Here is a 27,743-nt window from a genome sequence, read left to right on the forward strand (position 1 = left end):
AGGTTACGTGGATTGGCCACGCTAAATTGCCCCTTGATTGGAAAAATTAATTGGGTACTCTAAATTTATTTATTTTTAAACTGGTGGGGGGGCGATGTATAACTCAGAGACAGTGTCAAACTGGGGGGGGGGTAACTGAGACACTGTCACACTGGGGGGGGGGGTGTAACTGACACCTTGTCAAACTGGGGGGGGTAACTGAGACAGTGTCACACTGGGGGGGGGGTAACTGAGACAGTGTCAAACTGGGGGGGGTAACTGAGACAGTGTCAAACTGGGGGGGGGAATATTGAGACAGTGTCAAACTGGGGGGGGGTTACTGAGACAGTGTCAAACTGGGGAGGGGGTAACTGAGACAGTGTCAAACAGGGAGGGGGGTAACCGAGACAGTGTCAAACTGGGGGGGGGGGTGTAACTGAGACAGTGTCAAACTGGGGGGGGGGGTAACTGAGACAGTGTCAAACTGGGGGGGGGGGTAACAGACAGTGTCAAACTGGGGGGGGTAACTGAGACAGTGTCAAACGGGGGGGTAACTGAGACAGTGTCAAACTGGGGGGGGGGAACTGAGACAGTGTCAAACTGGGGGGGTTGGATAACTGAGACAGTGTCAAACTGGGGTCGAGGGTAACTGAGACACTGTCACACTGGGGGGTGTAACTGAGACAGTGTCAAACGGGGGGGGTAACAGAGACAGTGTCAAACTGGGGGGGTGGAGAACTGAGACAGTGTTAAACTGGGGGGGGTAACTGAGACAGTGTCACACTGGAGGGGGTAACTGAGACAGTGTCAAACTGGGGGGGTGGGTAACTGTGACAGTGTCAAACTGGGGGGGTTAACTGAGACAGTGTCACACTGGGGGGGGGGGGGGGGGTAACTGAGACAGTGTCACACTGGGGGGGGGTAACTGAGACAGTGTCACACTGGGGGGGGGGTAACTGAGACAGTGTCAAACTGGGGGGGGGGGATTATTGAGACTGTGTCAAACTAGGGGGGGATTATTGAGACAGTGTCAAACTGGGGGGGGTAACTGAGACCGTGTCAAACTGGAGGGGTGGATAACTGAGAGAGTGTCACAGGGGTGGGGGGTAACTGAGACAGTGTCAAACTGGGGGGGGTAACTGAGACAGTGTCACACCGGGGGGGAGGGGTAACTGAGACAGTGTCAAACTGTGGGGGGGGGGGGGTAACTGAGACAGTGTCACACTGGGGGGGGGTGTAACTGAGACAGTGACACACTGGGGGGGGGTAACTGATACAGTGTCACACTGGGGGGGTAACTGAGACAGTGTCACACTGGGGGGGGGGGGTAACTGAGACAGTGTCAAACTTGGGGGTGTAACTGAGACAGTGTCAAACTGGGGGGGGTAACTGAGACAGTGTCACACTGGGGGGGGGGGTAACTGAGACAGTGTCAAACTTGGGGGTGTAACTGAGACAGTGTCAAACTGGGAGGGGGGGTAACTGAGACAGTGTCAAACTGGGGGGGCGTAACTGAGACAGTGTCACACTGGGGGGGTGGGGTAACTGAGACAGTGTCAAACTGGGGGGGGGTGTAACTGAGACAGTGTCACACTGGGGCGGGGGGTAACTGAGACAGTGTTAAACTGGGGGGGGCATAACTGAGACAGTGTCACACTGGGGGGGGGGTAACTGAGACAGTGTCAAACTGGGGGGGGGGGTGTAACTGAGACAGTGTCACACTGGGGGGGGTGTAACTGAGACAGTGACACACTGGGGGGGGTAACTGATACAGTGTCACACTGGGGGGGGGGTAACTGAGACAGTGTCACACTGGGGGGGGGTAACTGAGACAGTGTCAAACTTGGGGGTGTAACTGAGACAGTGTCAAACTGGGGGGGGGATAACTGAGACAGTGTCAAACTGGGAGGTAACTGAGACAGTGTCAAACTGGGGGGGGGGTTAACTGAGACAGTGTCAAACTGGGGGGGGTAACTGAGACACTGCCACACTGGGGTGGGGGGTGGATTACTGAGACAGTGTCAAACTGGGGGGGTGTAACTGAAACAGTGTCAAACTGGGGGGGGGGATTATTGAGACAGTGTCAAACTGGGGGGGGGGGGATTATTGAGACAGTGTCAAACTGGGGGGGGGGTAACTGAGACAGTGTCAAACTGGGGGCGGTAACTGAGACAGCGTCAAACTGGGGGGGGGGTTAACTGAGACAGTGTCACACTGGGGGGGGGGAACTGAGACAGTGTAAAATGGGGGGGGTAACTGAGACAGTGTCAAACTGGGGGGGTGGATAACTGAGACAGTGTCACACTGGGGGGGGGAGTAACTGAGACTGTCACACTGGGGGGGGGGAACTGAGACAGTGACAAACTGGGGGGGGGTAACTGATACAGTGTCACACTGGGGGGGGGGGTAACGGAGACAGTGTCACACTGGGGGGGGGGTAACTGAGACAGTGTCAAACTTGGGGGTGTAACTGAGACAGTGTCAAACTGGGGGGGGGATAACTGAGACAGTGTCAAACTGGGAGGTAACTGAGACAGTGTCAAACTGGGGGGGGGGTTAACTGAGACAGTGTCAAACTGGGGGGGGGTAACTGAGACACTGCCACACTGGGGGGGGGGGGGTGGATTACTGAGACAGTGTCAAACTGGGGGGGTGTAACTGAAACAGTGTCAAACTGGGGGGGGGATTATTGAGACAGTGTCAAACTGGGGGGGGGGATTATTGAGACAGTGTCAAACTGGGGGGGGGTAACTGAGAAAGTGTCAAACTGGGGGGGGTAACTGAGACAGCGTCAAACTGGGGGGGGGTTAACTGAGACAGTGTCACACTGGGGGGGGGGGAACTGAGACAGTGTAAAATGGGGGGGGGGGGTAACTGAGACAGTGACAAACTGGGGGAGGGTTAACTGAGACAGTGTCACACTGGGGGGGGGTAACTGAGACAGTGTCACACTGGGGGGGGGTAACTGAGACAGTGTCAAACTTGGGGGGGGTAACTGAGACAGTGTCACACTGGGTGGGTGTAACAGAGACAGTGTCAAACTGGGGGGGGGTAACTGAGACAGTGTCAAACTGGGGGGGGTGGGAGGTAACTGAGACAGTGACAAACTGGGCGGGGGGTATAACTGAGACAGTGTCAAACTGGGGGGGGGGGTAACTGAGACAGTGTCAAACTGGAGGGGGGTAACTGGGACAGTGTCAAACCGGGGGGGGGGGATAATTGAGACAGTGTCAAACTGGGGGGAGGGGATAACTCAGACAGTGTCAAACTAGGGGGGGGTAACTGAGACAGTGTCACACTGGGGGGGGGGGGGGGGGGAACTGAGACGGTGTCAAACTGGGGGGGGGGGTAACTGAGACAGTGCCAAACTGGGGGGGGGGGGGTAACTGAGACAGTGTCAGACTGGGGGGGGTAACTGAGACAGTGTCAAACTGGGGGGGGGTTAACTGAGACAGTGTCAAACTGGGGGGTGGGGGAACTGAGACAGTGTCAAACTGGGGGGGGGGGGTAACTGAGACAGTGACAAACTGGGCGGGGGGTATAACTGAGACGGTGTCAAACTGGGGGGGGGGGTAACTGAGACAGTGTCAAACTGGGGGGGGGGGTAACTGAGACAGTGTCAAACTGGGGGGGGGTGTAACTGAGACAGTGTCAAACTGGGGGGGGGTAACTGAGACAGTGTCAAACTGGGGGGGGGGTAACTGAGCCAGTGTCAAACCGGGGGGGGGTAACTGAGACAGTGTCAAACTGGGGGGGGGGATTATTGAGACAGTGTCAAACTGGGGGGGGGTTAACTGAGACAGTGTCACACTGGGTGGGGGGTTAACTGAGACAGTGTCAAACTGGGGGGGGGGGTAACTGAGACAGTGTCACACTGGGGGGGGGGGAACTGAGACAGTGTCAAAATGGGGGGGTAACTGAGACAGTGTCAAACTGGGGGGGGGGGGGTAACTGAGACAGTGTCAAACTGGGGGGGGCATAACTGAGACAGTGTCAAACTGGGGGGGGTAAATGAGACAGTGTCAAACTGGGGGGGGTGTAACTGAGACAGTGTCAAACTGGGGGGGGGTAACTGAGACAGTGTCAAACTGGGGGGGCATAACTGAGACAGTGTCAAACTGGGGGGGGGGGTAAATGAGACAGTGTCAAACTGGGGGGGGGTGTAACTGAGACAGTGTCAAACTGGGGGGGGTAACTGAGCCAGTGTCAAACCGGGGGGGGGTAACTGAGACAGTGTCAAAATGGGGGGGTAACTGAGACAGTGTCAAACTGGGGGGGGAGTAACTGAGACAGTGTACACTGGGGGGGGGGGAACTGAGACAGTGTCAAAATGGGGGGGGGGGTAACTGAGACAGTGTCAAACTGGGGGGGGTAACTGAGACAGTGTCAAACTGGGGGGGGGTGGATAACTGAGACAGTGTCAAACTGGGGGGGGTAACTGAGACAGTGTCAAACTGGGGGGGGGGGTGTAACTGAGACAGTGTGACACTGGGGGGTGGGGTGTAACTGAGACAGTGACACACTGGGGGGGGTAACTGAAACAGTGTCACACTGGGGGGGGGGATTATTGAGACAGTGTCAAACTGGGGGGGGTTTAACTGAGACAGTGTCACACTGGGGGGGGGGGGTTAACTGAGACAGTGTCAAACTGGTGGGGGTTAACTGAGACAGTGTCAAACTGGGGGGGGGTAACTGAGCCAGTGTCAAACTGGGGGGTGGGGGGGGGGGGTAACTGGGACAATGTCAAACTGGGGGTGGTAACTGAGCCAGTGTCAAACTAGGGGGGGGGGGTAACTGAGACAGTGTCACACTGGGGGGGCGGAGAACTGAGACAGTGTCAAACTGGGGGGGGGTAACTGAGGCAGTGACAAACTGGGCGGGGGGTATAACTGATACGGTGTCAATCTGGGGGGGGGGGGTAACTGAGACAGTGTCAAACTGGGGGGGGGGTAACTGAGACAGTGTCAAACTGGGGGGGGGTGTAACTGAGACAGTGTCAAACTGGGGGGGGGGGATTAATGAGACAGTGTCACACTGGGGGGGGGGAACTGAGACAGTGTCAAAATGGGGGGGGGTAACTGAGACAGTGTCAAACTGGGGGGGGGTAACTGAGACAGTGTCAAACTGGGGGGCATAACTGAGACAGTGTCAAACTGGGGGGGGTAACTGAGACAGTGTCAAACTGGGGGGGGGGGTGTAACTGAGACAGTGTCAAACTGGGGGGGGGGGTAACTGAGCCAGTGTCAAACTGGGGGGGGGGGTAACTGAGCCAGTGTCAAACCGGGGGGGGGGGGTAACTGACACAGTGTCAAACGGGGGGGGGGATTATTGAGACAGTGTCAAACTGGGGGGGGGGATAACTCAGACAGTGTCAAACTGGGGGGTGGGTAACTGAGACAGTGACACACTGGGGGGGGGGTAACTGAAACAGTGTCACACTGGGGGGGGGGAACTGAGACAGTGTCAAAATGGGGGGGTAACTGAGACAGTGTCAAACTGGGGGGGGGGGTAACTGAGACAGTGTACACTGGGGGGGGGAACTGAGACAGTGTCAAAATGGGGGGGGGTAACTGAGACAGTGTCAAACTGGGGGGGATAACTGAGACAGTGTCAAACTGGGGGGGGCGTAACTGAGACAGTGTCAAACTGGGGGGGGGTGGATAACTGAGACAGTGTCAAACTGGGGGGGGGTAACTGAGACAGTGTCAAACTGGGGGGGGGTGTAACTGAGACAGTGTGACACTGGGGGGGGGGTGTAACTGAGACAGTGACACACTGGGGGGGTAACTGAAACAGTGTCACACTGGGGGGGGATTATTGAGACCGTGTCAAACTGGGGGGGTTTAACTGAGACAGTGTCACACTGGGGGGGGGGTTAACTGAGACAGTGTCAAACTGGTGGGGGTTAACTGAGACAGTGTCAAACTGGGGTGGGTAACTGAGACAGTGTCAAACTGGGGGGGGCGTAACTGAGACAGTGTCAAACTGGGGGGGGGGGTGGATAACTGAGACAGTGTCAAACTGGGGGGGGGGTAACTGAGACAGTGTCAAACTGGTGGGGGTGTAACTGAGACAGTGTGACACTGGGGGGGGGGTGTAACTGAGACAGTGACACACTGGGGGGGGTAACTGAAACAGTGTCACACTGGGGGGGGGTAACTGAGACAGTGTCACACTGGGGGGGGGTAAACTGAGACAGTGTCAAACTGGGGGGGGGTGTAACTGAGACAGTGTGACACTGGGGGGGTAACTGAAACAGTGTCACACTGGGGGGGGGTAACTGAGACAGTGTCACACTGGGGGGGGGGGGGTAACTGAGACAGTGCCAAACTTGGGGGGGGTAACTGAGACAGTGTCAAACTTGGGGGTGTGTAACTGGGACAGTGTCAAACTGGGTGGGTGTAACTGAGACAGTGTCAAACTGGGGGGGCGGGGGGGTTAACTGAGACAGTGTCAAAACGGGGGGGGGGTGTATAACTGAGACAGTGTCAAACTGGGGGGGGGGTAACTGAGACAGTGTCAAACTGGGGGGGGGGGGGTAAATGAGACAGTGTCAAACTTGGGGGGGTTAACTGAGACAGTGTCAAACTGGGGGGGGGGGGTGTAACTGAGACAGTGTGACACTGGGGGGTGGGGTGTAACTGAGACAGTGACACACTGGGGGGGGTAACTGAAACAGTGTCACACTGGGGGGGGGGATTATTGAGACAGTGTCAAACTGGGGGGGGTTTAACTGAGACAGTGTCACACTGGGGGGGGGGGGTTAACTGAGACAGTGTCAAACTGGTGGGGGTTAACTGAGACAGTGTCAAACTGGGGGGGGGTAACTGAGCCAGTGTCAAACTGGGGGGTGGGGGGGGGGGGTAACTGGGACAATGTCAAACTGGGGGTGGTAACTGAGCCAGTGTCAAACTAGGGGGGGGGGGTAACTGAGACAGTGTCACACTGGGGGGGCGGAGAACTGAGACAGTGTCAAACTGGGGGGGGTAACTGAGGCAGTGACAAACTGGGCGGGGGGTATAACTGATACGGTGTCAATCTGGGGGGGGGGGTAACTGAGACAGTGTCAAACTGGGGGGGGGGGGTAACTGAGACAGTGTCAAACTGGGGGGGGGTGTAACTGAGACAGTGTCAAACTGGGGGGGGGGATTAATGAGACAGTGTCACACTGGGGGGGGGAACTGAGACAGTGTCAAAATGGGGGGGGGTAACTGAGACAGTGTCAAACTGGGGGGGGGTAACTGAGACAGTGTCAAACTGGGGGGCATAACTGAGACAGTGTCAAACTGGGGGGGGTAACTGAGACAGTGTCAAACTGGGGGGGGGGGTGTAACTGAGACAGTGTCAAACTGGGGGGGGGGGTAACTGAGCCAGTGTCAAACCGGGGGGGGGGGTTAACTGACACAGTGTCAAACGGGGGGGGGGATTATTGAGACAGTGTCAAACTGGGGGGGGGGATAACTCAGACAGTGTCAAACTGGGGGGTGGGTAACTGAGACAGTGACACACTGGGGGGGGGTAACTGAAACAGTGTCACACTGGGGGGGGGGAACTGAGACAGTGTCAAAATGGGGGGGTAACTGAGACAGTGTCAAACTGGGGGGGGGGGGTAACTGAGACAGTGTACACTGGGGGGGGAACTGAGACAGTGTCAAAATGGGGGGGGGTAACTGAGACAGTGTCAAACTGGGGGGGATAACTGAGACAGTGTCAAACTGGGGGGGGCGTAACTGAGACAGTGTCAAACTGGGGGGGGTGGATAACTGAGACAGTGTCAAACTGGGGGGGGGTAACTGAGACAGTGTCAAACTGGGGGGGGTGGTGTAACTGAGACAGTGTGACACTGGGGGGGGTGTAACTGAGACAGTGACACACTGGGGGGGTAACTGAAACAGTGTCACACTGGGGGGGGATTATTGAGACAGTGTCAAACTGGGGGGGTTTAACTGAGACAGTGTCACACTGGGGGGGGGGTTAACTGAGACAGTGTCAAACTGGTGGGGGTTAACTGAGACAGTGTCAAACTGGGGTGGGTAACTGAGACAGTGTCAAACTGGGGGGGGCGTAACTGAGACAGTGTCAAACTGGGGGGGGGGGTGGATAACTGAGACAGTGTCAAACTGGGGGGTGGGTAACTGAGACAGTGTCAAACTGGTGGGGGTGTAACTGAGACAGTGTGACACTGGGGGGGGGGGTGTAACTGAGACAGTGACACACTGGGGGGGGTAACTGAAACAGTGTCACACTGGGGGGGGGTAACTGAGACAGTGTCACACTGGGGGGGGGTAAACTGAGACAGTGTCAAACTGGGGGGGGGTGTAACTGAGACAGTGTGACACTGGGGGGGTAACTGAAACAGTGTCACACTGGGGGGGGGTAACTGAGACAGTGTCACACTGGGGGGGGGGGGGTAACTGAGACAGTGCCAAACTTGGGGGGGGTAACTGAGACAGTGTCAAACTTGGGGGTGTGTAACTGGGACAGTGTCAAACTGGGTGGGTGTAACTGAGACAGTGTCAAACTGGGGGGGCGGGGGGGTTAACTGAGACAGTGTCAAAACGGGGGGGGGGTGTATAACTGAGACAGTGTCAAACTGGGGGGGGGGTAACTGAGACAGTGTCAAACTGGGGGGGGGGGTAAATGAGACAGTGTCAAACTTGGGGGGGTTAACTGAGACAGTGTCAAACTGGGGGGGTAACAGAGACAGTGTCAAACTCGGGGGGGTAACTGAGACAGTGTCAAACTGGGGGGGGTAACTGAGACAGTGACAAACTGGGGGGGTAACTGAGACACAGTCACACTGGGGGGTGGGGGGGTAACTGGGACAATGTCAAACTGGGGGGGGTAACTGAGCCAGTGTCAAACTGGGGGGGGGGTAACTGAGACAGTGTCAAAATGGGGGGGGCATAACTGAGACAGTGTCAAACTGGCGGGGGGGTAACTGAGACAGTGTCAAACTGGGGGGGGGTGTAACTGAGACAGTGTCAAACTGGGGGGGGGTAACTGAGCCAGTGTCAAACCGGGGGGGGGGGTAACTGAGACAGTGTCAAACGGGGTGGGGATTATTGAGACAGTGTCAAACTGGGGGGGGGGGGGGATAACTCAGACAGTGTCAAACTGGGGGGTGGGTAACTGAGACAGTGTCACACTGGGGGGGGGGGAACTGACACAGTGACACACTGGGGGGGGGGTAACTGAAACAGTGTCACAATGGGGGGGGGGTTAACTGAGACAGTGTCAAACTGGGGGGGGGGTAACTGAGACAGTGTCAAACTGGGGGGGGTGGTAACTGAGACAGTGTACACTGGGGGGGGGAACTGAGACAGTGTCAAAATGGGGGGGGGGGTAACTGAGACAGTGTCAAACTGGGGGGGGAGGTAACTGAGACAGTGTACACTGGGGGGGGGGAACTGAGACAGTGTCAAAATGGGGGGGTAACTGAGACAGTGTCAAACTGGGGGGGGGTAACTGAGACAGTGTCAAACTGGGGGGGGTGGATAACTGAGACAGTGTCAAACTGGGGGGGGGTAACTGAGACAGTGTCAAACTGGGGGGGGGTGTAACTGAGACAGTGTGACACTGGGGGGGGTGTAACTGAGACAGTGACACACTGGGGGGGTAACTGAAACAGTGTCACACTGGGGGGGGATTATTGAGACAGTGTCAAACTGGGGGGGGGTTTAACTGAGACAGTGTCACACTGGGGGGGGGTTAACTGAGACAGTGTCAAACTGGTGGGGGTTAACTGAGACAGTGTCAAACTGGGGGGGGTAACTGAGACAGTGTACACTGGGGGGGGGAACTGAGACAGTGTCAAACTGGGGGGGGGGTAACTGAGACAGTGTCAAACTGGGGGGGGGGGGTAACTGGGACACTGTCACACTGGGGGGGTGGATTACTGAGACAGTGTCAAACTGCGGGGGTTGTAACTGAAACAGTGTCAAACTGGGGGGGGGGTAACTGGGACAGTGTCACACTGGGGGGGGTTATTGAGACAGTCTCAAACTGGGGGGGCGATTATTGAGACAGTGTCAAACGGGGGGTGGGGTAACTGAGACAGTGACAAGCTGGGGGGGGGGGTGGATAACTGAGACAGTGTCACACTGGGGGGGGTTAACTGAGACAGTGTCACACTTGGGGGGGGGTAACTGAGACAGTGTCAAACTGGGGGGGGTAACTGAGACAGTGACAAACTGGGGGGGGGTAACTGAGACAGTGTCAAACTGGGGGGGGGGATTATTGAGCCAATGACAAACTGGTGGGGGGGTAACTGAGACAGTGACAAACTGGGGGGGGGGTAACTGAGACAGTGATAAACTGGGGGGGGGGTAACTGAGACAGTGTCAAACTGGGGGGGGTGATTATTGAGCCAGTGACAAACTGGGGGGGGGTAACTGAGACAGTGACAAACTGGGGGGGGGGGGGGAACTGAGACAGTGTCACACTGGGGGGGGGTAACTGAGACAGTGTCACACTGGGGGGGGGGGATTATTGAGACAGTGTCAAACTGGGGGGGGGGATTATTGAGACAGTGTCAAACTGGGGGGGTAACTGAGACAGTGTCACACTGGGGGGGGGATTATTGAGACAGTGTCAAACTGGGGGGGTAACTGAGACAGTGTCACACTGGGGGGGGGTAACTGAGACAGTGTCAAACTGGGGGGGGTGTAACTGAGACAGTGACACACTGGGGGGGGTAACTGAGACAGTGTCACACTGGGGGGGGTAACTGAGACAGTGTCAAACTGGGGCGGGGTAACTGAGACAGTGTCACACTGGGGGGGGGTAACTGAGACAGTGTCACACTGGGGGGGGGGTAACTGAGACAGTGTCAAACTGGGGGGGGTAACTGAGACAGTGACAAACTGGAGGGGCGGGGGTGGTTAACTGAGACAGGGTCAATCTGTGGGGAGGGGGGTAATTGAGACAGTGTCACACTGGGGGGGGGGGGGTAATTGAGACAGGGTCAAACTGCTGTGACAGTAAAGCTGATATTGGTAACTAAATCTTTCAGAGTTTTCTCTCTTTGGTGGAGAGCATTAAATAATCCCAAACACATCGGTTAATCGCTTTGTTAAACTGGCAGAGAATTCAAATTCATACACTGGCATCAACATTCCCTTCACCAATTTCACACACTGTGAATTTAACCGACTGATAGTTCTTGTACATTAGTACCAATTTGGATTTAGTTTTCTTTTGTACGACATCTTGCAGCTTCACAAGTTTTAATCAACAGCCAAGTCACAGCACTGTCTGTCTCTCGGTCAGTCTGTCTTGCTCTCTCTCGCACGCTTTCTCTCTCACACTGTCTCTCTCTCACGCTTTCTCTCTCTCACGCTCTCTCTCACGCTCTCTCTCACGCTGTCTCTCTCTCACGCTTTCTCTCACTGTCTCTCTCTCACGCTCTCTCGCACGCTCTCTCTCACGCTCTCTCTCTCACGCTCTCTCTCACGCTTTCACTCTCTCGCACGCTTTCTCTCTCATGCTGTCTCTCTCTCACACTTTCTCTCTCTCACGCTCTCTCTCACGCTCTCTCACGCTGTCTCTCTCTCACGCTTTCTCTCACTGTCTCTCTCTCACGCTCTCTCGCACGCTCTCTCTCTCACGCTCTCTCTCACGCTGTCTCTCTCTCACGCTTTCTCTCACTCTCTTTCTCTCACGCTTTCTCGCTCTCTCTCACGCTCTCTCTCTCAGCTTTCTCTCTCTCACGCTGTCTCTCTCTCACGCTTTCTCTCTCTCACGCCCTCTCTCAGCTCTCTCTCTCACGCTCTCTCTCTCACGCTCTCTCTCACGCTTTCTCTCTCTCACGCTCTCTCTCACGCTCTCTCTCTCATGCTCTCTCTCACGCTGTCTCTCTCTCACGCTGTCTCTCTCTCACGCTTTCTCTCTCTCACGCTCTCTCACGCTCTCTCTCACGCTCTCTCACGCTTTCTCTCTCTCGCGCTGTCTCTCACGCTTTCTCTCTCTCACGCTCTCTCTCACGCTCTCTCTCTCATGCTCTCTCTCACGCTGTCTCTCTCTCACGCGCTCTCACACGCTCTCTCTCACACTCTCTCTCTCACGCTCTCTCTCATGCTTTCTCTCTCTCTCACGCTCTCTCTCTCACACTCTCTCGCACGCTCTCTCTCACGTTCTCTCTCACGCTCTCTCTCACGCTTTCTCGCTCTCACGCTCTCTCTCACGCTCTCTCTCTCACGCTCTCTCTCACGCTGTCTCTCTCTCGCTTTCTCTCTCTCGCTTTCTCTATCTCACGCTCTCTCTCACGCTCTCTCTCTCACGCTCTCTCTCACGCTTTCTCTCGTTCTCAAGCTCTCTCTCACGCTCTCTCTCTCACGCTCTCTCTCACGCTGTCTCTCTCTCACGCTTTCTCTCTCTCACGCTCTCTCTCACGCTCTCTCGCTCTCCCTCACGCTTTCTCTCACTCACGCTCTCTCTCACGCCCTTTCTCACGCTTTCTCTCTCTCTCACGCTCTCTCTCTCTCACGCTCTCTCTCACTCTCTCTCTCTCTCTCACGCTTTCTCGCTCTCCATCACGCTTTCTCTCACTCACGCTCTCTCTCTCACGCCCTTTCTCACGCTTTCTCTCTCTCTCACGCTCTCTCTCTCTCACGCTCTCTCTCACTCTCTCTCTCTCTCTCTCTCTCTCACGCTTTCTCGCTCTCTCTCACGCTCTCTCTCTCACACTTTCTCTCTCTCTCATGCTTTCTCTCTCTCGCTCATGCTCTCACGCTCTCTATCTCTCTCATGCTCTCACGCTCTCACTTTCTCACGCTCTCTCTCTCACGCCCTTTCTCACGCTCTCTCTCACGCTCTCTCTCATGCTCTCTCTCTCTCTTGCACTCTAGTTCATTTCTCTCACACTCTCCCTCGCGCTCCCTCGCGCTCTCTCGTGCCCCCTCTCTCACACTCTCTCACGCGCTCTATCTCTTGCACTGTGTCTCGCACTCTCTCGCTTGTACCATCTCTCTTGCACTCTCTCTCTCACGCTCGCTCTCATGCTCTCTCTCTCTCGCATGCTCTCTCTCTTGCGCTCTCTCTCATGCTCTCTCTCTCGCATGCTCTTTCTCTTGCGCTCTCTCTCATGCTCTGTCTTGCGCTCTCTCTCGTGCTCTGACTCTCACTCTCTCTCACGTGCTCTCTCTCTCGCACTCTCATGCGCTCTCTCTCTCGCTCTGTCTCTTGCGCTCTCTCTCTCGTGCGCTCTGTCTCTCATGCTCTGTCTCTTGCTATCTCTCTTTCTCGCGATCTCTCTCTCTCGCGCTCTCTCGCACGTTCTCTCGTGCTCTCTCTCACTCTCTCTCTCTCGCATGCATTCTCGTGCTACCTCTCTCGCACTCTCTCTCCTGCTCTCTCTCGTGCTCTGTCTCGCACTGTGTCTTGCACTCTCTCCATGCACTTTCGCTCTTGCACTCTCTCTCACGCTCTCTCTCGTGCTCTCTCTCTCGTGCTCTGTCTCGCTCTCTCTCTCATACTCTGTCTCTCGCGCGCTCTCTCTCTCGCACTCTCTCACGCGCCCTCTCTCGTGCTCTGTCTCTTGCTCTCTCTCGCGCGCTCTCTCTCTCGTGCTCTTTCTCTTGCTATCTCTTTTTCTCGCGATCTCTCTCTCTTGCTCTCTCTCTTGTGCTCTGTCTCGTGCTCTCTCTCGCGCTCCATCGCGCTCTCTTTCTCTCTTGCGCTCCCTGTCTCGCACTCTCTCTCTCTCGCACTCAGTCTCGCAGTCTGCCTCTCTCCCTCTGCCTGTCTCTCTCCCTCTGTCTCTCTCTGTCCCTCTCCCTCTGTCTCTCTCTCCCTCAGTCTCTCGCCCTCTGTCCCTCTGTCATTCGCTCTGTGTGTTGTTAGGTGAGCTGCCTTGTTTCCTGTGGCAAATTTGCACAGGCATTCAGATTTATACACCTGCATTTCCACAAAAGCTGAATAAAGAGTTTGGTGGCCTTTCGGATATCAGTGGATTTGAGGGAGGGAGAGAGTGGGATAAACAATGGAAAGCACATCAGAAACCGCTTCGAGATAATCAAGATGTGACTGACGATAGAATAAACCTCCAATCACGTTGTTCCAACTCATCCATTCAGCTTGTCCCATGGGTCAGACTGGATCAGTCTGAACTAGTGAAAAGTATTCAACCTTACGCTGCAGATTTATGAACAATAGAGGGTTAGATGGAACCTCCCGTATTAAATTAAATACATTTGTTGAATATATACACGCGCCACTCCATCTGAAATCCATGCGTCCACTTCGGAGACAACAGAGAAATCATTCACCCTGATTCCTGAGCCGCGCTCCCATCTGTAACTTGTCGCTCCCCATGGCGAGCGGAGGGGGGGGGCGGGGGGGGGGGGGGGGGAGTGTTGAAAGGCAGATCTCCACCTTCGAATGGCTCGGTGCACCTTCCACCTCCGGAGTAGGATTGGCCGAGGCCTGGGAGCCTGTGCCCAGCCCGCCTGCCCCCGGAGGAACAGAACCCGGGCGAGGGACCTCATTATTGCGAAGGCAAGGCTTAAAGAAAAACACTTTTGCAGAGCGAAATCAGCTGAGTCAGCTAAAGAAATGCCACCAGCTGACACTTGAGGCTGGAATGGACTTTAAATTATGAAAGCATTAAAAGCAGTTAAGCTTTTACAAGCAAACTGTTATGACATAAGGGATACACTTTGATAACTGTAAAGTGTTATCTAATAGCTAGCACACAGACAGTTCTATCCCCTACCTGTGGTATAAAGAGGGTCTATAAAGGGGTTTCCATCTTTCAAACTGCTCCTTATTGTGTTCCCAGTTGACTGTAATTTATTTGATATTTTTGCTTGCCGTTAACACCTGAGGTAGGATCCCCCCCCACCTTTCCGTTGCCCCAGGCAGACCCAGACATGGAGGTTCCCCTCTAAACCCCCCGCACCATGACTTGGAAATAAATCGTCGTTCCTTCACTGTCGCTGGGTCAAAATCCTGGAACTCCCTCCCTAACAGCACAGTGGGTGTACCTACCCCTCGGGGACTGCAGCGGTTCAAGAAGGCAGCTCACTACCACCTCCTCAAGGGCACTTAGATGCCCACATCCCAAGGGAACAGGAAAAGCTGAGCTGGTGCCTCATGCGCTCCCGAGCAACGGGAGGTAAACCCCGAATAATGTCAGGATTAATATCATCACCTTTAAATGGTGCAGGAAACGTGGGATCAAATGGAAACTGTGCCAATTATGAGAAGACGCGCCTCTCTCTGGGAACTAGCAATCCACCCAACCCTGACCCTCAACATTATTGTAAAGGAATCTGCAAAATGATATTTTTAAAAAGCTTTCGGAGACCCAGAGGCCGCTGGGAATGTGTGTGTGACGCCGTACGGTCAGAGAAGGCAGTGGAAGCAGATTCAGTAATCACTTTCAAAAGCAAATTGGGTAAATACTTGATGAGGGAGCATTTTCAGAGTTGCCGAGAATGACCATGAAACGGGACTAAATTTTCAACGGGCTAGCACTGGTGTGATTGGCCGAATGGCCTCTTTTTATGCTGGAAGGTGACGAGAGACCTATGATTCTACGATGGTTCCCTTTTACCAGAGGCAGGGAATCAAGCACTCAGCCAGCGAGGAGAGACAAATGACTGAAGTTCACACACTTCCGAAAGGAATTAGTTCTGAAGATGAATTTGATTGAATGGGAACCACAACAGAATCACAGCCCAGGGGGAAGGCCATCGCAATGGGGTTTTCATGGATAAAATCACAGGATTTAATCCCCAGATCATGGAACACAATTCCCGATTTACAGCACACAATCCCCCAAATTATGAATCCCCCCCCCACGCCCCAGAAACATTGTGGAAAACAGAATTAGGCTACTTATTCAGTCGCTGTAAACCACTGGGCCTGATGGAGTGAAGTGTAGGCTGTCTGAGTAACAACGCTGGGGTTTGACTCGTTCACTCGCTAAAAAACTGTGGCTTCTCCCCGAGAAGTTACAAGTTCAACAGATGGCACGATAATCAATGCCACTACCTGACGCTGCCAACAATGCACAGATGGCAACGGCAAGGCACAGGATGCGGTATTGATTTGTCTCTGACCTGGAATGGCATGGGTAATTTGAAGGAAAGTGGGTCTCGGGGATCAGTGAGGGGAGGGGGCATTCAGCCCCTCAGATCTGTCCCACAATCCCGTTAGACTGCGTCTCAACTCCATTCGGCATCATTTCCCCCTCAACCCCACGACAGGACAAGAATGACCCTTAACTAACACAAATCTGTTATCCTGACTCCTTTCTGGTTTTCTCGACAGAGGTTTACTAGTAAGCAGGACGTGATCCGACACTACAACATGCACAAGAAGCGAGATAACTCCCTGCAACACGGGTTCATGCGGTTTAGCCCACTGGATGACTGCAGTGTCTACTACCATGGCTGCCACCTCAATGGGAAGAGCACACACTACCATTGCATGCAGGTAACCCCCCCGTCCCTCCCACCCCCCACCCCCCCACCTCCCACCAGGGAGCTATTCTGTTTCTGCTGCTTTACACTGGACACAGTGGTGATGTGTTGAGTAACTACAGTAGTTCACTCATTTGCTGCTGGTTGGTGTCTGTGGATTCGGTCGGACCAAACCCGGCAGAGTAGGCCATGGTGTTGCGGCAATGTCAGTAGACTTGAAGCCCAGGCGAGTGCTCCGAGGGGCACGGGTTCGAAACAGCAGCTGGTAGAGTTTAAGTTTAGTTAATAAATCTGCAACGTAGATTAGGCTCAGTGATGCTGACCATCAATTGCCATTAAAATCCGGTTCAGGGAATGAAATCAGCGGATCCTGCCTGACTTGTAACTCCAGCCTGAGCTGTTGACTGGGCTCCTTAAGTGGCCAAGCAAGCTACTCGGTTCAAGGGCACTTAGCGGCGAGAAGCAAAGCTGGGCCAGCTTTTTAAAAAAAATAATTGAAATGCTTCCTCTGTGTTCCCAATGTCATTATTGAACCGTGATGCAAGGGCGATGAGGGGACAACCCTGGGCCCCATTCGAAGCCAGAGTGATGCTGGGAATGCCAAGTAGCATGATCTGGGTCACAGGTCACCCAATACTTTTGCATCAGCCTTCACGGTGGAAGACACTAGTAGCATACCAGAACTTCAAGAGAGTCAGGGGGCAGAGGCGAGTGCAGTGGCTATCGCTAAGGAGAAGGTTCTGGGGAATCTGAAAGGTCTGAAGGTGGATAAGTCACCCGGGCCGGAGGGACTACACCCCAGGGTTCTTAAAGAGATAGCTGAGGAGATTGTGGAGGCATTGGCGATGATCTTTCAGGAATCACTGGAGGCAGGAAGGATCCCAGAGGACTGGAAGGTGGCTAATGTAAACATCCCTGTTTAAGAAGGGAGAGAGGCAGAAGACAGGAAAAGGCGGCACGGTAGCACAATGGTTACCACAGTTGCTTCACATCGCCAGGGTCCCAGGTTTGATACCCGGCTTGGGTGACTGTCTGTGCGGAGTCTGCGCCTTCTCCCTGTGTCTGCGTGGGTTTCCTCCGGGTGCTCCGGTTTCCTCCCACAGTCCAAAGATGTGCAGGTTAGGTGGATTGGCCGTGCTAAATTGCCCTTAGTGTCCAAAACGTTAGGTGGGATTACTGGGTTACGCGGGTTGGGTGGAGGTGTGGGCTTGGGTGGGGTGCTCTTTCCAAGGGCCGGTGCAGACTCGATGGGCCGAATGGCCTCCTTCTGCACTGTAAATTCTATGATTCTATGACAGGCCAGTTATCCTGACTTTGGTCATTGGTAAGATGTTAGAGTCTATAGGGGGAGGCAGTGGGACAGTGGTATTAATAGAACATAGAACATAGAAAATACAGCACAGAACAGGCCCTTCGGCCCACGATGTTGTGCCGAACCTTTGTCCTAGATTAATCATAGATTATCATTGAATTTACAGTGCAGAAGGAGGCCATTCGGCCCTTTGAGTCTGCATCGGCTCTTGGAAAGAGCACCCTACCCAAACTCAACACCTTCACCCAACACCAAGGGCAACTTGGACATTAAGGGCAATTTATCATTGGCCAATTCACCTAACCCGCACATCTTTGGATTGTGGGAGGAAACCGGAGCACCCGGAGGAAACCCACGCAGACACGGGGAGGACGTGCAGACTCCGCACAGTCAGTGACCCAAGCCGGAATCAAACCTGGGACCCTGGAGCTGTGAAGCAATTGTGCTATCCACAATGCTACCGTGCTGCCCTTAAGAACAAATAAATCTACACTATATCATTTAACCGTAATCCATGTACCTATCCAATAGCTGCTTGTCACTGATCTACAAGCCCAGAGTACTCTGGGGTCCCAGGTTCAAATCCTGCCACTGCAAATGGTGAAATTTGAATTCAATAAAAATCTGGAATTAAAAGTCTAATTGTCGATTGTTGTAAAAACCCATCGGGTTCACTAATGTCCTTTAGGGAAGGAAATCTGCCGTCCTTACCTGGTCTGGCCTACATGTGACTCCAGACCCACAGAACTGCGGTTGATTCTTAACCGCCCCTCAAGGTCAAATGGAGTGGGCAATAAATGCTGGCACAGACTGCAACGCCCACACCCCCTGAACACATTTTTAAAAAATTATTACGGATGAGATTGCGGAATATTTGGAAGTGCATGTAAATCAGCACGGCTTCAGTAAGGGGAGGTCACGTCCGACAAATCTGTTAGAGTTCTTTGAGGAGATAACGAGGAAGTTAGACCAGGAAGAGTCAGTGAACACAATCTATTTGCATTTCCAGAAGGCCTTTGGCATGGTGCCGTACAAAAGGCTGCGGAATAAGATAAGAGCTCATGGTGTTAGGGGCAAGGAATTGGCATAAATAGAGGATTGGCTGACTGGCAAAAGGCAGAGAGTGGGGATAAAGGGGTCTTTTTCCAGGGTGACAGCCGGTGACGAGTGGTGTTCTGCAGGGGTCAGTGTTGCAATCAGAAGTATATACATCAATGATCTAGAAGAAGGTACTGAAGGCACTGTTGCTAAGCCTGCAGATGATACAAAGATCTGTAGAGGGACAAGTAGTATTGAGGAAGCAGAGAGGCTACAGAAGGACTTGGGGACAAACTAGGAGATTGGGCAAAGAAGTAACAGATGGAATACAATGTGGACAAGTGTGAGGTTATGCACTTTGGTGGGAAAAATAGGGGCATAGACTATTTCCTAAATGGGGAAAGGCTTTGGAAATCTGAAGCACAAACGGACTTAGGAGTCCGAGTTCAGGATTCTCTTAAGGTTAATGTGCAGGTTCAGTCAGCAGTTAGGAAGGCTAATGCAATGTTACCATTCATGTCGAGAGGGCTAGAATACAAGACCAGGGATGTACTTCTGAGGCTCTGGTCAGACCCCATTTGGAGTATTGTGAGCAGTTTTGGGCCCCGTATCTAAGGAAGGTTGTGCTGGCCTTGGAAAGGGTCCAGAGGAGGTTCACAAGAATGACCCCTGGAATGAAGAACTTGTCGTATGAGGAACGGTTGAGGACTCTGGGTCTGTACTCGTTGGAGTTTAGAAGGATGAGAGGGGATCTTATTGAAACTTACAGGATACTGCAAGGCCTGGATAGAGTGGATGTGGAGAAGGTGTTTCCACTTGTAGGATAAACTAGAACCCGAGGGCACAGCCTCAGAGGAAGAGACGATCCTTTAAAACAGAGATGAGGAGGAATTTCTTCAGCCAGATGGTGGTGAATCTGTGGAACTCATTGCCGCAGAAAATGTGGAGGTCAAGTCACTGAGTAAATTTAAGACAGAGATAGATAGGTTCCTGATTAATAAGAACAAAGAAAGTTACAGCACAGGAACAGGCCCTTCAGCCCTCCCAGCCTGCGCCGATCCAGATCCTTTATCTAAACCTGTCTTCGATTTTCCAAGGATCTACTTCCCCCTGTTCCCCGCCCGTTCATATATCTGTCTAGATGCACCTTAAATGATGCTATCGTGCCCGCCTCTACCACCTCCGCTGGCAAAGCGTTCCAAGCACCCACCACCCTCTGCGTAAAAAGACTTTCCACGCACATCTCCCTTAAACTTTCCCCCTCTCACCTTGAAATCGTGACCCCTTGTAATTGACACCCCCACTCTTGGAAAAAGCTTGTTGCTATCCACCCTGTCCATACCTCTCATAATTTTGTAGACCTCGATCAGGTCCCCCCTCAACCTCCGTCTTTCCAACGAAAACAATCCTAATCTACTCAACCTTTCTTCATAGCTAGCACCCTCCATACCAGGCAACATCTTGGTGAACCTCCTCTGCACCCTCTCTAAAGCATCCACATCCTTCTGGTAATGTGGCGACCAGAACTGCACGCAGTATTCCAAATGTGGCCTAACCAAAGTCCGATACAACTGTAACATGACCTGCCGACTCTTGTACTCAATACCCCGTCCAATGAAGGCAAGCATGCTGTATGCCTTCTTGACCACTCTATCAACCTGCGTTGCCACCTTCAGGGTACAATGGACCTGAACTCCCAGATCTCTCTGTACATCAATTTTCCCCAGGACTCTTCCATTGACCGTATAGTCCGCTCTTGAATTAGATCTTCCAAAATGCATCACCTCGCATTTGCCTGGATTGAACTCCATCTGCCATTTCTCTGCCCAACTCTCCAATCTATCTATATTTTGCTGTATTCTCTGACAGTCCTCCTCGCTATCTGCAACTCCACCAAACTTAGTATCATCTGCAAACTTGCTAATCAGACCACCTATACCTTCGTCCAGATCATTTATGTATATCACAAACAACAGTGGTCCGAGCACGGATCCCTGTGGAACACCACTAGTCACCTTTCTCCATTTTGAGACACTCCCTTCCACCACTACTCTCTGTCTCCTGTTGCCCAGCCAGTTCTTTATCCATCTAGCTAGTACACCCTGAACCCCATACGACTTCACTTTTTCCATCAACCTGCCATGGGAAACTTTATCAAACGCCTTACTGAAGTCCATGTATATGACATCTACAGCCCTTCCCTCATCAATTAACGTTGTCACTTCCTCAAAGAATTCTGTTAGGTTTGTAAGACATGACCTTCCCTGCACAAAACCGTGCTGCCTATCACTGAGAAGTCTATTTTCTTCCAAATGTGAATAGATCCTATCCCTCAGTATCTTCTCCAACAGTTTGCCTACCACTGACGTCAATCTCACAGGCCTATAATTCCCTGGATTATCCCTGCTACCTTTAGGGATTAGGGTGAATGGGGAGAAGGCAGGAGTTTGGCAATGAGAAACATATCAACGGTAATCGAATGGCAGAGCAGATTGGATCGGCCGAATGGCCTAATTCCTATGGTCTTATGGTCCTGGCGATGCTGTGTTGTTAGATAAAGAGGAGGAAGCTAGGAGCGGGGGGGCTGATGGTAATGAAGGCAGAAACTGGTAGCAGCTGCTGGGAAGGTGGAGCCAGTGAGACCCCCTGGAAAAGTTTCATCGCTGCAGCAGATGTGGTCCAGCAGAGCCCGACCAGGCTGAAAGTTTGGGAGGGAGGTTCGAAAGATTCAAACCTTCCTCTCAACTGAACGGAGGACACAGCTTAGAACAAATAGGATTTGTTTTTTTAAAGCTGAAATCTCACTCATGCCGCAGCCTGCTATAATTCCAGCCAGGCTGCATCTCTTGCGAGTTTTTCAGTCTTTCACACTCGCGACACATCCGCACTCGGCCAATTCCCAGTGTGCGATATCCTCGATGAACTCTGCAGAGGCTCCCGGGACCAATCTGCTGCAGGAAATGCTCTTCCTGCCTCCAGCAGCATGTTGTCATTCAGGAGCAGTTTGTGCTCATTTGTGATATTATTTGAGGCTAATTTTAGCTCGGGGCTGGGGAACGTGCAGTTAAAATAATACGTACAGGGGAGAGTTAGGCCCACAATAAATCCTCCTGTTCTTTATCAGCAGCAGAGGTCAAGTTCAAAGAGCGAGGATTTGGAATTAGGGACTGACACCATTCTTGAACGTGTTGATTGACAATTATTAAACCTGCGATAGAAGCGTTAAAGGATTATCAGTTCCTTCAAGAAGAAAATGAGATTTGTAAACCACAGTTTTTACTGCCTGTAATATTCAAAGTTATCCCTGCTGTTTCCCTATCAGTACAACACTGGTTCCCTTCATATCTCTCTCCCCAACCACACATCTCAAAATGACTGAATCAATGAAGGCATAGAGTACGAAAATAAGGGAGTCATGTTAAATCTGTACACGGTTCAGTTCCAACTGGAGTATTGTGCCCAGCTCTTGGCATTGCACTTTAGGAATGAAGTGAAGACATTGGAACGGGTGAGGGAAAGATTCAGGAGAATGGTTCCAGGGACAAGAGACTTCAGTCATGTCGATAAATTGAAGACGTTGGGACTAATTTCCTTGGATATGAGAGGCAGAGAGGTTTGGAAGAGGTGTTCAAAATCACGAGGGATTTGGACAAAGTAGACGAGGAGGCAGAAACTGTCCTATTGATGGATCAAGAACCAGAGAGCACAGATTTAAGGTAACTGACAAAAGAAGTAATGCCAAGATTGGGGAGAAGAAATTAATTTGGCAACTCAGGATCTGGAATGCACAGGATGTGGTTTCTATGGCCAGGCCAGCATTTATTGCCGACTCCTAGGTGCCCTTGAGAAGGTGGGGGTGAGCTGCCTTCTTGAGCCGCTGCAGTCCCTGTGGTGTAGGTACACCCACAGTGCTGTTAGGGAGGGAGTTCCAGGATGTTGCCCCGGCGACAGTGAAGGAACGGCCGATATATTTCCAAGTCAGGATGGTGAGTGACTTGGAGGGGAACCTCCAGGTGATGGGGTTCCCAGGTATCTGCTGCTCTTGTCCTTCAAGATGGTAGTGGTCGTGGGTTTGTGGTCACGCTGCTGTCGAAGGAACCTACCCTGCACAACTTCGGATTGTGGGGGCGAAACCCACGCAAACATGGGGAGAATGTGCAAACTCCACATGGACAGTGACACAGAGCCGGGGTCGAACCTGGGACCTCGGCACCATAAGGCAGCAGTGCTAACCACTGCCCCACCCTGCTGCCCTCTGGTGCCGAGCTTCTTGAGTGTTATTGGAATTGCGCTCATCCAGGCAAGTGGAGAGTATTCCCTCACACTCCTGACTTGTGCCTTGTAGATGGTGGACAGGCTTTTGGGGGGTCAGGAGGTGAGTCAATCGCCACAGGATTTCTAACCTCACCTCTGACCTGCTCTGGGAGCCACAGTATTAATATGGATAGTCCAGTTCAGCTTCTGATCAATGGTAACCCCCAGGATGTTGATTGTGGGGGATTTAGTGATGGTGATGCCATTGAATGTCAAGGGGTGATGGTTAGATCCTCTCTTGTAGGAGATGGTCATTGCCTGGCATTTGTGTGGCGCGAATGTAATTTGCCCCTTGTCAGCCCCGAGCCTGGATGTTGTCCGGGTCTTGCTGTATTTGGACAGGGACTGCTTCATTATCTAAGGAGTCTCGAATGATGCTGAGCAGTGTGTTATCATCAGTGAACATTCCCACATCTGGCGTTATGGTGGAAGGGAGGTCATTTATGTAGAAGCTGAAGATGGTTGGGCCTAGGAGACTACCCTGAGGAACTCCTGCAGTGATGCCCTGGCACTTTGATGGTTGACCTCCAACAACCACAACCATCTTCCGTTGTGCCGGGTATGAGTCCGACCAGCAGAGGAATTTCCACCGATTCTCATTGACTCCAGTTTAGCTCGGGGTCCTTGATGCCACACTCGGTCAAATGCTACCTTGATGTCAAGGGCAGTCACTCTCACCTATGGAAGAGGCAGAGTGTGGGAGAGGCAGAGTGTGGGAGAGGCGGAGTGTGGGAGAGGCGGAGTGTGGGAGAGGCGGAGTGTGGGAGAGGCGGAGTGTGGGAGAGGCGGAGTGTGGGAGAGGCGGAGTGTGGGAGGGGCGGAGTGTGGGAGGGGCGGAGTGTGGGAGGGGCAGAGTGTGGGAGGGGCAGAGTGGGGGAGGGGCAGAGTGGGGGAGGGGCAGAGTGGGGGAGAGGCGGAGTGGGGGAGAGGCGGAGTGTGGGAGAGGCGGAGTGTGGGAGAGGCGGAGTGTGGGAGAGGCGGAGTGTGGGAGAGGCGGAGTGTGGGAGAGGCGGAGTGTGGGAGAGGCGGAGTGTGGGAGAGGCGGAGTGTGGGAGAGGCGGAGTGTGGGGGAGGCGGAGTGTGGGGGAGGCGGAGTGTGGGGGAGGCGGAGTGTGGGGGAGGCGGAGTGTGGGGGAGGCGGAGTGTGGGGGAGGCGGAGTGTGGGGGAGGCGGAGTGTGGGGGAGGCAGAGTGTGGGGGAGGCAGAGTGTGGGGGAGGCAGAGTGTGGGGGAGGCAGAGTGTGGGGGAGGCAGAGTGTGGGAGGGGCGGAGCGTGGGAGGGGCGGAGCGTGGGAGGGGCGGAGCGTGGGAGGGGCGGAGCGTGGGAGGGGCGGAGCGTGGGAGGGGCGGAGCGTGGGAGGGGCGGAGCGTGGGAGGGGCGGAGCGGGGGAGGGGCGGAGCGGGGGAGGGGCGGAGCGGGGAGGGGCGGAGCGGGGGAGAGGCGGAGCGGGGGAGAGGCGGAGCGTGGGAGAGGCGGAGCGTGGGAGAGGCGGAGCGTGGGAGAGGCGGAGCGTGGGAGAGGCGGAGCGTGGGGGAGGCGGAGCGTGGGGGAGGCGGAGCGTGGGGGAGGCGGAGCGTGGGGAGGCGGAGCGTGGGGAGGCGGAGCGTGGGGGAGGCGGAGCGTGGGGGAGGCGGAGCGTGGGGGAGGCGGAGCGTGGGGGAGGCGGAGCGTGGGGGAGGCGGAGCGTGGGGGAGGCGGAGCGTGGGGGAGGCGGAGCGTGGGGGAGGCGGAGCGTGGGGGAGGCGGAGCGTGGGAGAGGCGGAGCGTGGGGGAGGCGGAGCGTGGGGGAGGCGGAGCGTGGGGAGGCGGAGCGTGGGGAGGCGGAGCGTGGGGGAGGCGGAGCGTGGGGGAGGCGGAGCGTGGGGGAGGCGGAGCGTGGGGGAGGCGGAGCGTGGGGGAGGCGGAGCGTGGGGGAGGCGGAGCGTGGGGGAGGCGGAGCGTGGGGGAGGCGGAGCGTGGGGGAGGCGGAGCGTGGGGGAGGCAGAGCGTGGGGGAGGCAGAGCGTGGGGGAGGCAGAGCGTGGGGGAGGCAGAGCGTGGGGGAGGCAGAGCGTGGGGGAGGCAGAGCGTGGGGGAGGCAGAGCCTGGGAGAGACAGAGCCTGGGGGAGGCAGAGCCTGGGGGAGGCAGAGCGTGGGGGGGGCAGAGCGTGGGGGGGGCAGAGCGTGGGGGAGGCAGAGCGTGGGGGAGGCAGAGCGTGGGGGAGGCAGAGCGTGGGGGAGGGGCAGAGCGTGGGGGAGGGGCAGAGCGTGGGGGAGGCAGAGCGTGGGTGAGGCAGAGCGTGGGTGAGGCAGAGCGTGGGGGAGGCAGAGTCTGGGAGAGGCAGAGCGTGGGAGGGGCAGAGCGTGGGAGGGGCAGAGCGTGGGAGAGGCAGAGCGTGGGAGAGGCAGAGCGTGGGAGAGGCAGAGCGTGGGGGAGGCAGAGTCTGGGAGAGACAGTGTCAATTGAGGTTTCAAAAGAGAATTGGGTCATTATGTGAAAAGTCTCTGGGGACAAGCAGGGAAGCTTCATGAGATGAATTACTCCTTCTGAGAGCCAGCAGTGATACAGGGGCCCAATGGCCTCCTTCCGTACTGTAACCATTCTCTGATTGTCTTATTCTATAAAACAAAAGAGAGGATGACCAGTTAACGTGGGTTTTTTTCTGGTGATGTTGGTTACAGAAAGATTGTTAGCCAGGACATCAACTCTTCTCTGGAGGCCGTCACTGGCTCAATAACATTTACCTGGACAAATGCGCGGGAGCTCATTTGAAAATCCTATCGAAAAGACACATCTTTGGACAATGCAGGAATCTCTCAGGATTGAACAAGCTGAGCCGAGAGTAGGTGGGGAAATTTCATCGGGGACAATTTGAAGTCAGTGTCATTCCAGCTGGATGGACCAACACCAGAATACTGCACTACCTGCGCCCTAACCCGGCCTGTCACCTTCTCCCCAATGGAACCATTAATGAAGCTGCAATTGACTCATTGCGACAAGCAACTTGTCCTGTTGTGGTGCGCGTAGGATCCCATTTGTGATTTTGGGGTCGGAGTAGGTAAAGAGTGCGCCTTGCGCTCTCGGCCTCTCGTAAAAGGGGCTGTGCAACCTGACCAGTGTTTATTAAAGTACCAGTTGGGCTGCTGCTCACCAATAACGTCCTATTAATAATAATAATCTTTATTGTCACAAGTAGGCTTACATTAACACTGCAATGAAGTTACTGTGAAAAGCCCCTAGTCACCACATTCCGGCACCTGTTCGGGTACAGTGAGGGAGAATTCAGAATGTCCAATTCACCCAACAAGCACGTCTTTCAGGACTGTGGGAGGAAACTGGAGCACCCGGAGGAAACCCACGCAGACACGGGGAGAACGTGCAGACTCCGCACAGACATAGTGACCCAAGCCGGGAATCGAACCTGGGACCCTGGCGCGCGCTGTGAAGCCCACGGTGAGACTGGGAGCAGAAGGAACGAATCAGAATGCTCGGATCTCCCACTGGCAACAACAAATTAAAATTAACCCCATTGTCTAAGCTCCAACAACTAGCATTTATAACGGGCCTTAGATATAGCTAAATATCCCAAGGAGCTTCACAGGAGCATTATCAAACAAAATTTGATCCTTCCCACATCAGGGGATATTTGCACAGATGATCGTTTGTCGCCGAGGTAGGAGTTCGAGCTCACAAACGGGGAGGTTTCGGGAGTCCATTTCACATCTTAGAGCCAAGGCAATTGAAAACATTGTCCCTTCTAAGAATGGCCTCCGAGGAGAGTAGCCAGCACCTAAACACCTGTCCCTTTTAAGGCGTTAGCAGCTTCCATCAAGGAACTCTGCATGGGGAGAGAAGTTGGCGTTAATGGAATTAGTTTTCCAACTGGAAGTGAAATCGATTAAATCTTTGTGTTTCTACCCAAAGTAATTAAACCAGAAATTTCAAATTGCTAAATAATTTATTTAGACCTTTGCGCAAGTTGCGCAAATATAAATGGGCTGGGTGTGAATGCGCTGGTCTGAAATTCCTCTTTCTGTTATTTGGGCAAAGACATTAACCCTTCTCCATGACAGCGTCTTCTACTGCCTTGGCCCAAGGTCCTGCAGTTCCCTCCCTCACCTGAACGATGTTAAGGTGCGACACAAATGCAAGTTCTCGTTATAAAGGCAAAATGCTGAGAATGCTGGAGACCTGAAATATAAACAGGGAATATTCAGCGTCTGTGAGAGAAACTGAGTTAATGTTTCACCTCAGCGACCTTTCAAATTCTCATCAATGCCATTGACCTGAAATGTGAACCAGAATTCTTCGACAAGCTGTTCTCCCCGGGGTTGAAGTGGATCCTGCCGGAACCCAATGGCAGCAGAGATCACGTGACCCGGAGACCACAGGACAGTGCAAGTCACAGTCAACAACAGGCAGCTCGGTACACAGCAGTCGCAGGCAGGCACAGTTCTAGCTGATTACAACCACTGTTCACTTCAGCTAATCGTCTCGTGTGAATTGATGGTCGCATCAGTATGTTACTTTCTTAGGGCAGTGCCTCAGTTGTGCACAGGGCACTCTCAATTGAGGTAAACCCCCTTTCTTCCCAACCTTAGACCAAGTCTATTCCTGTCTGCTAGCCTGCCATGCAGGGGTCATAAAATCCCATAATTTCGGCAGATATTGGAGGTGGGAAGTGATGGCCTGA

At 53.9% G+C, this 27,743-nt stretch overlaps 1 protein-coding gene across 6 annotated transcripts in view; it reads left to right on the plus strand.

The window, feature by feature from the left end:
• casz1 (castor zinc finger 1) overlaps positions 1–27,743 on the plus strand; it is a 750,295-nt gene that overhangs the window by 659,489 nt on the left and 63,063 nt on the right. For 4 of the 6 annotated variants that reach the window (XM_072477862.1, XM_072477866.1, XM_072477863.1 and 1 more), the window contains one exon: positions 16,255–16,419. The exons of the other annotated variants lie outside the window; for them this stretch is intronic. In XM_072477862.1, coding sequence (XP_072333963.1) covers positions 16,255–16,419 — 165 coding nt within the window. The remainder of the gene's footprint in view (positions 1–16,254; positions 16,420–27,743) is intronic. 6 annotated transcript variants of the gene reach the window in all.

Source organism: Scyliorhinus torazame, chromosome 16, assembly GCF_047496885.1.
Source record: "Scyliorhinus torazame isolate Kashiwa2021f chromosome 16, sScyTor2.1, whole genome shotgun sequence".
Lineage (NCBI taxonomy): Eukaryota > Metazoa > Chordata > Chondrichthyes > Carcharhiniformes > Scyliorhinidae > Scyliorhinus > Scyliorhinus torazame.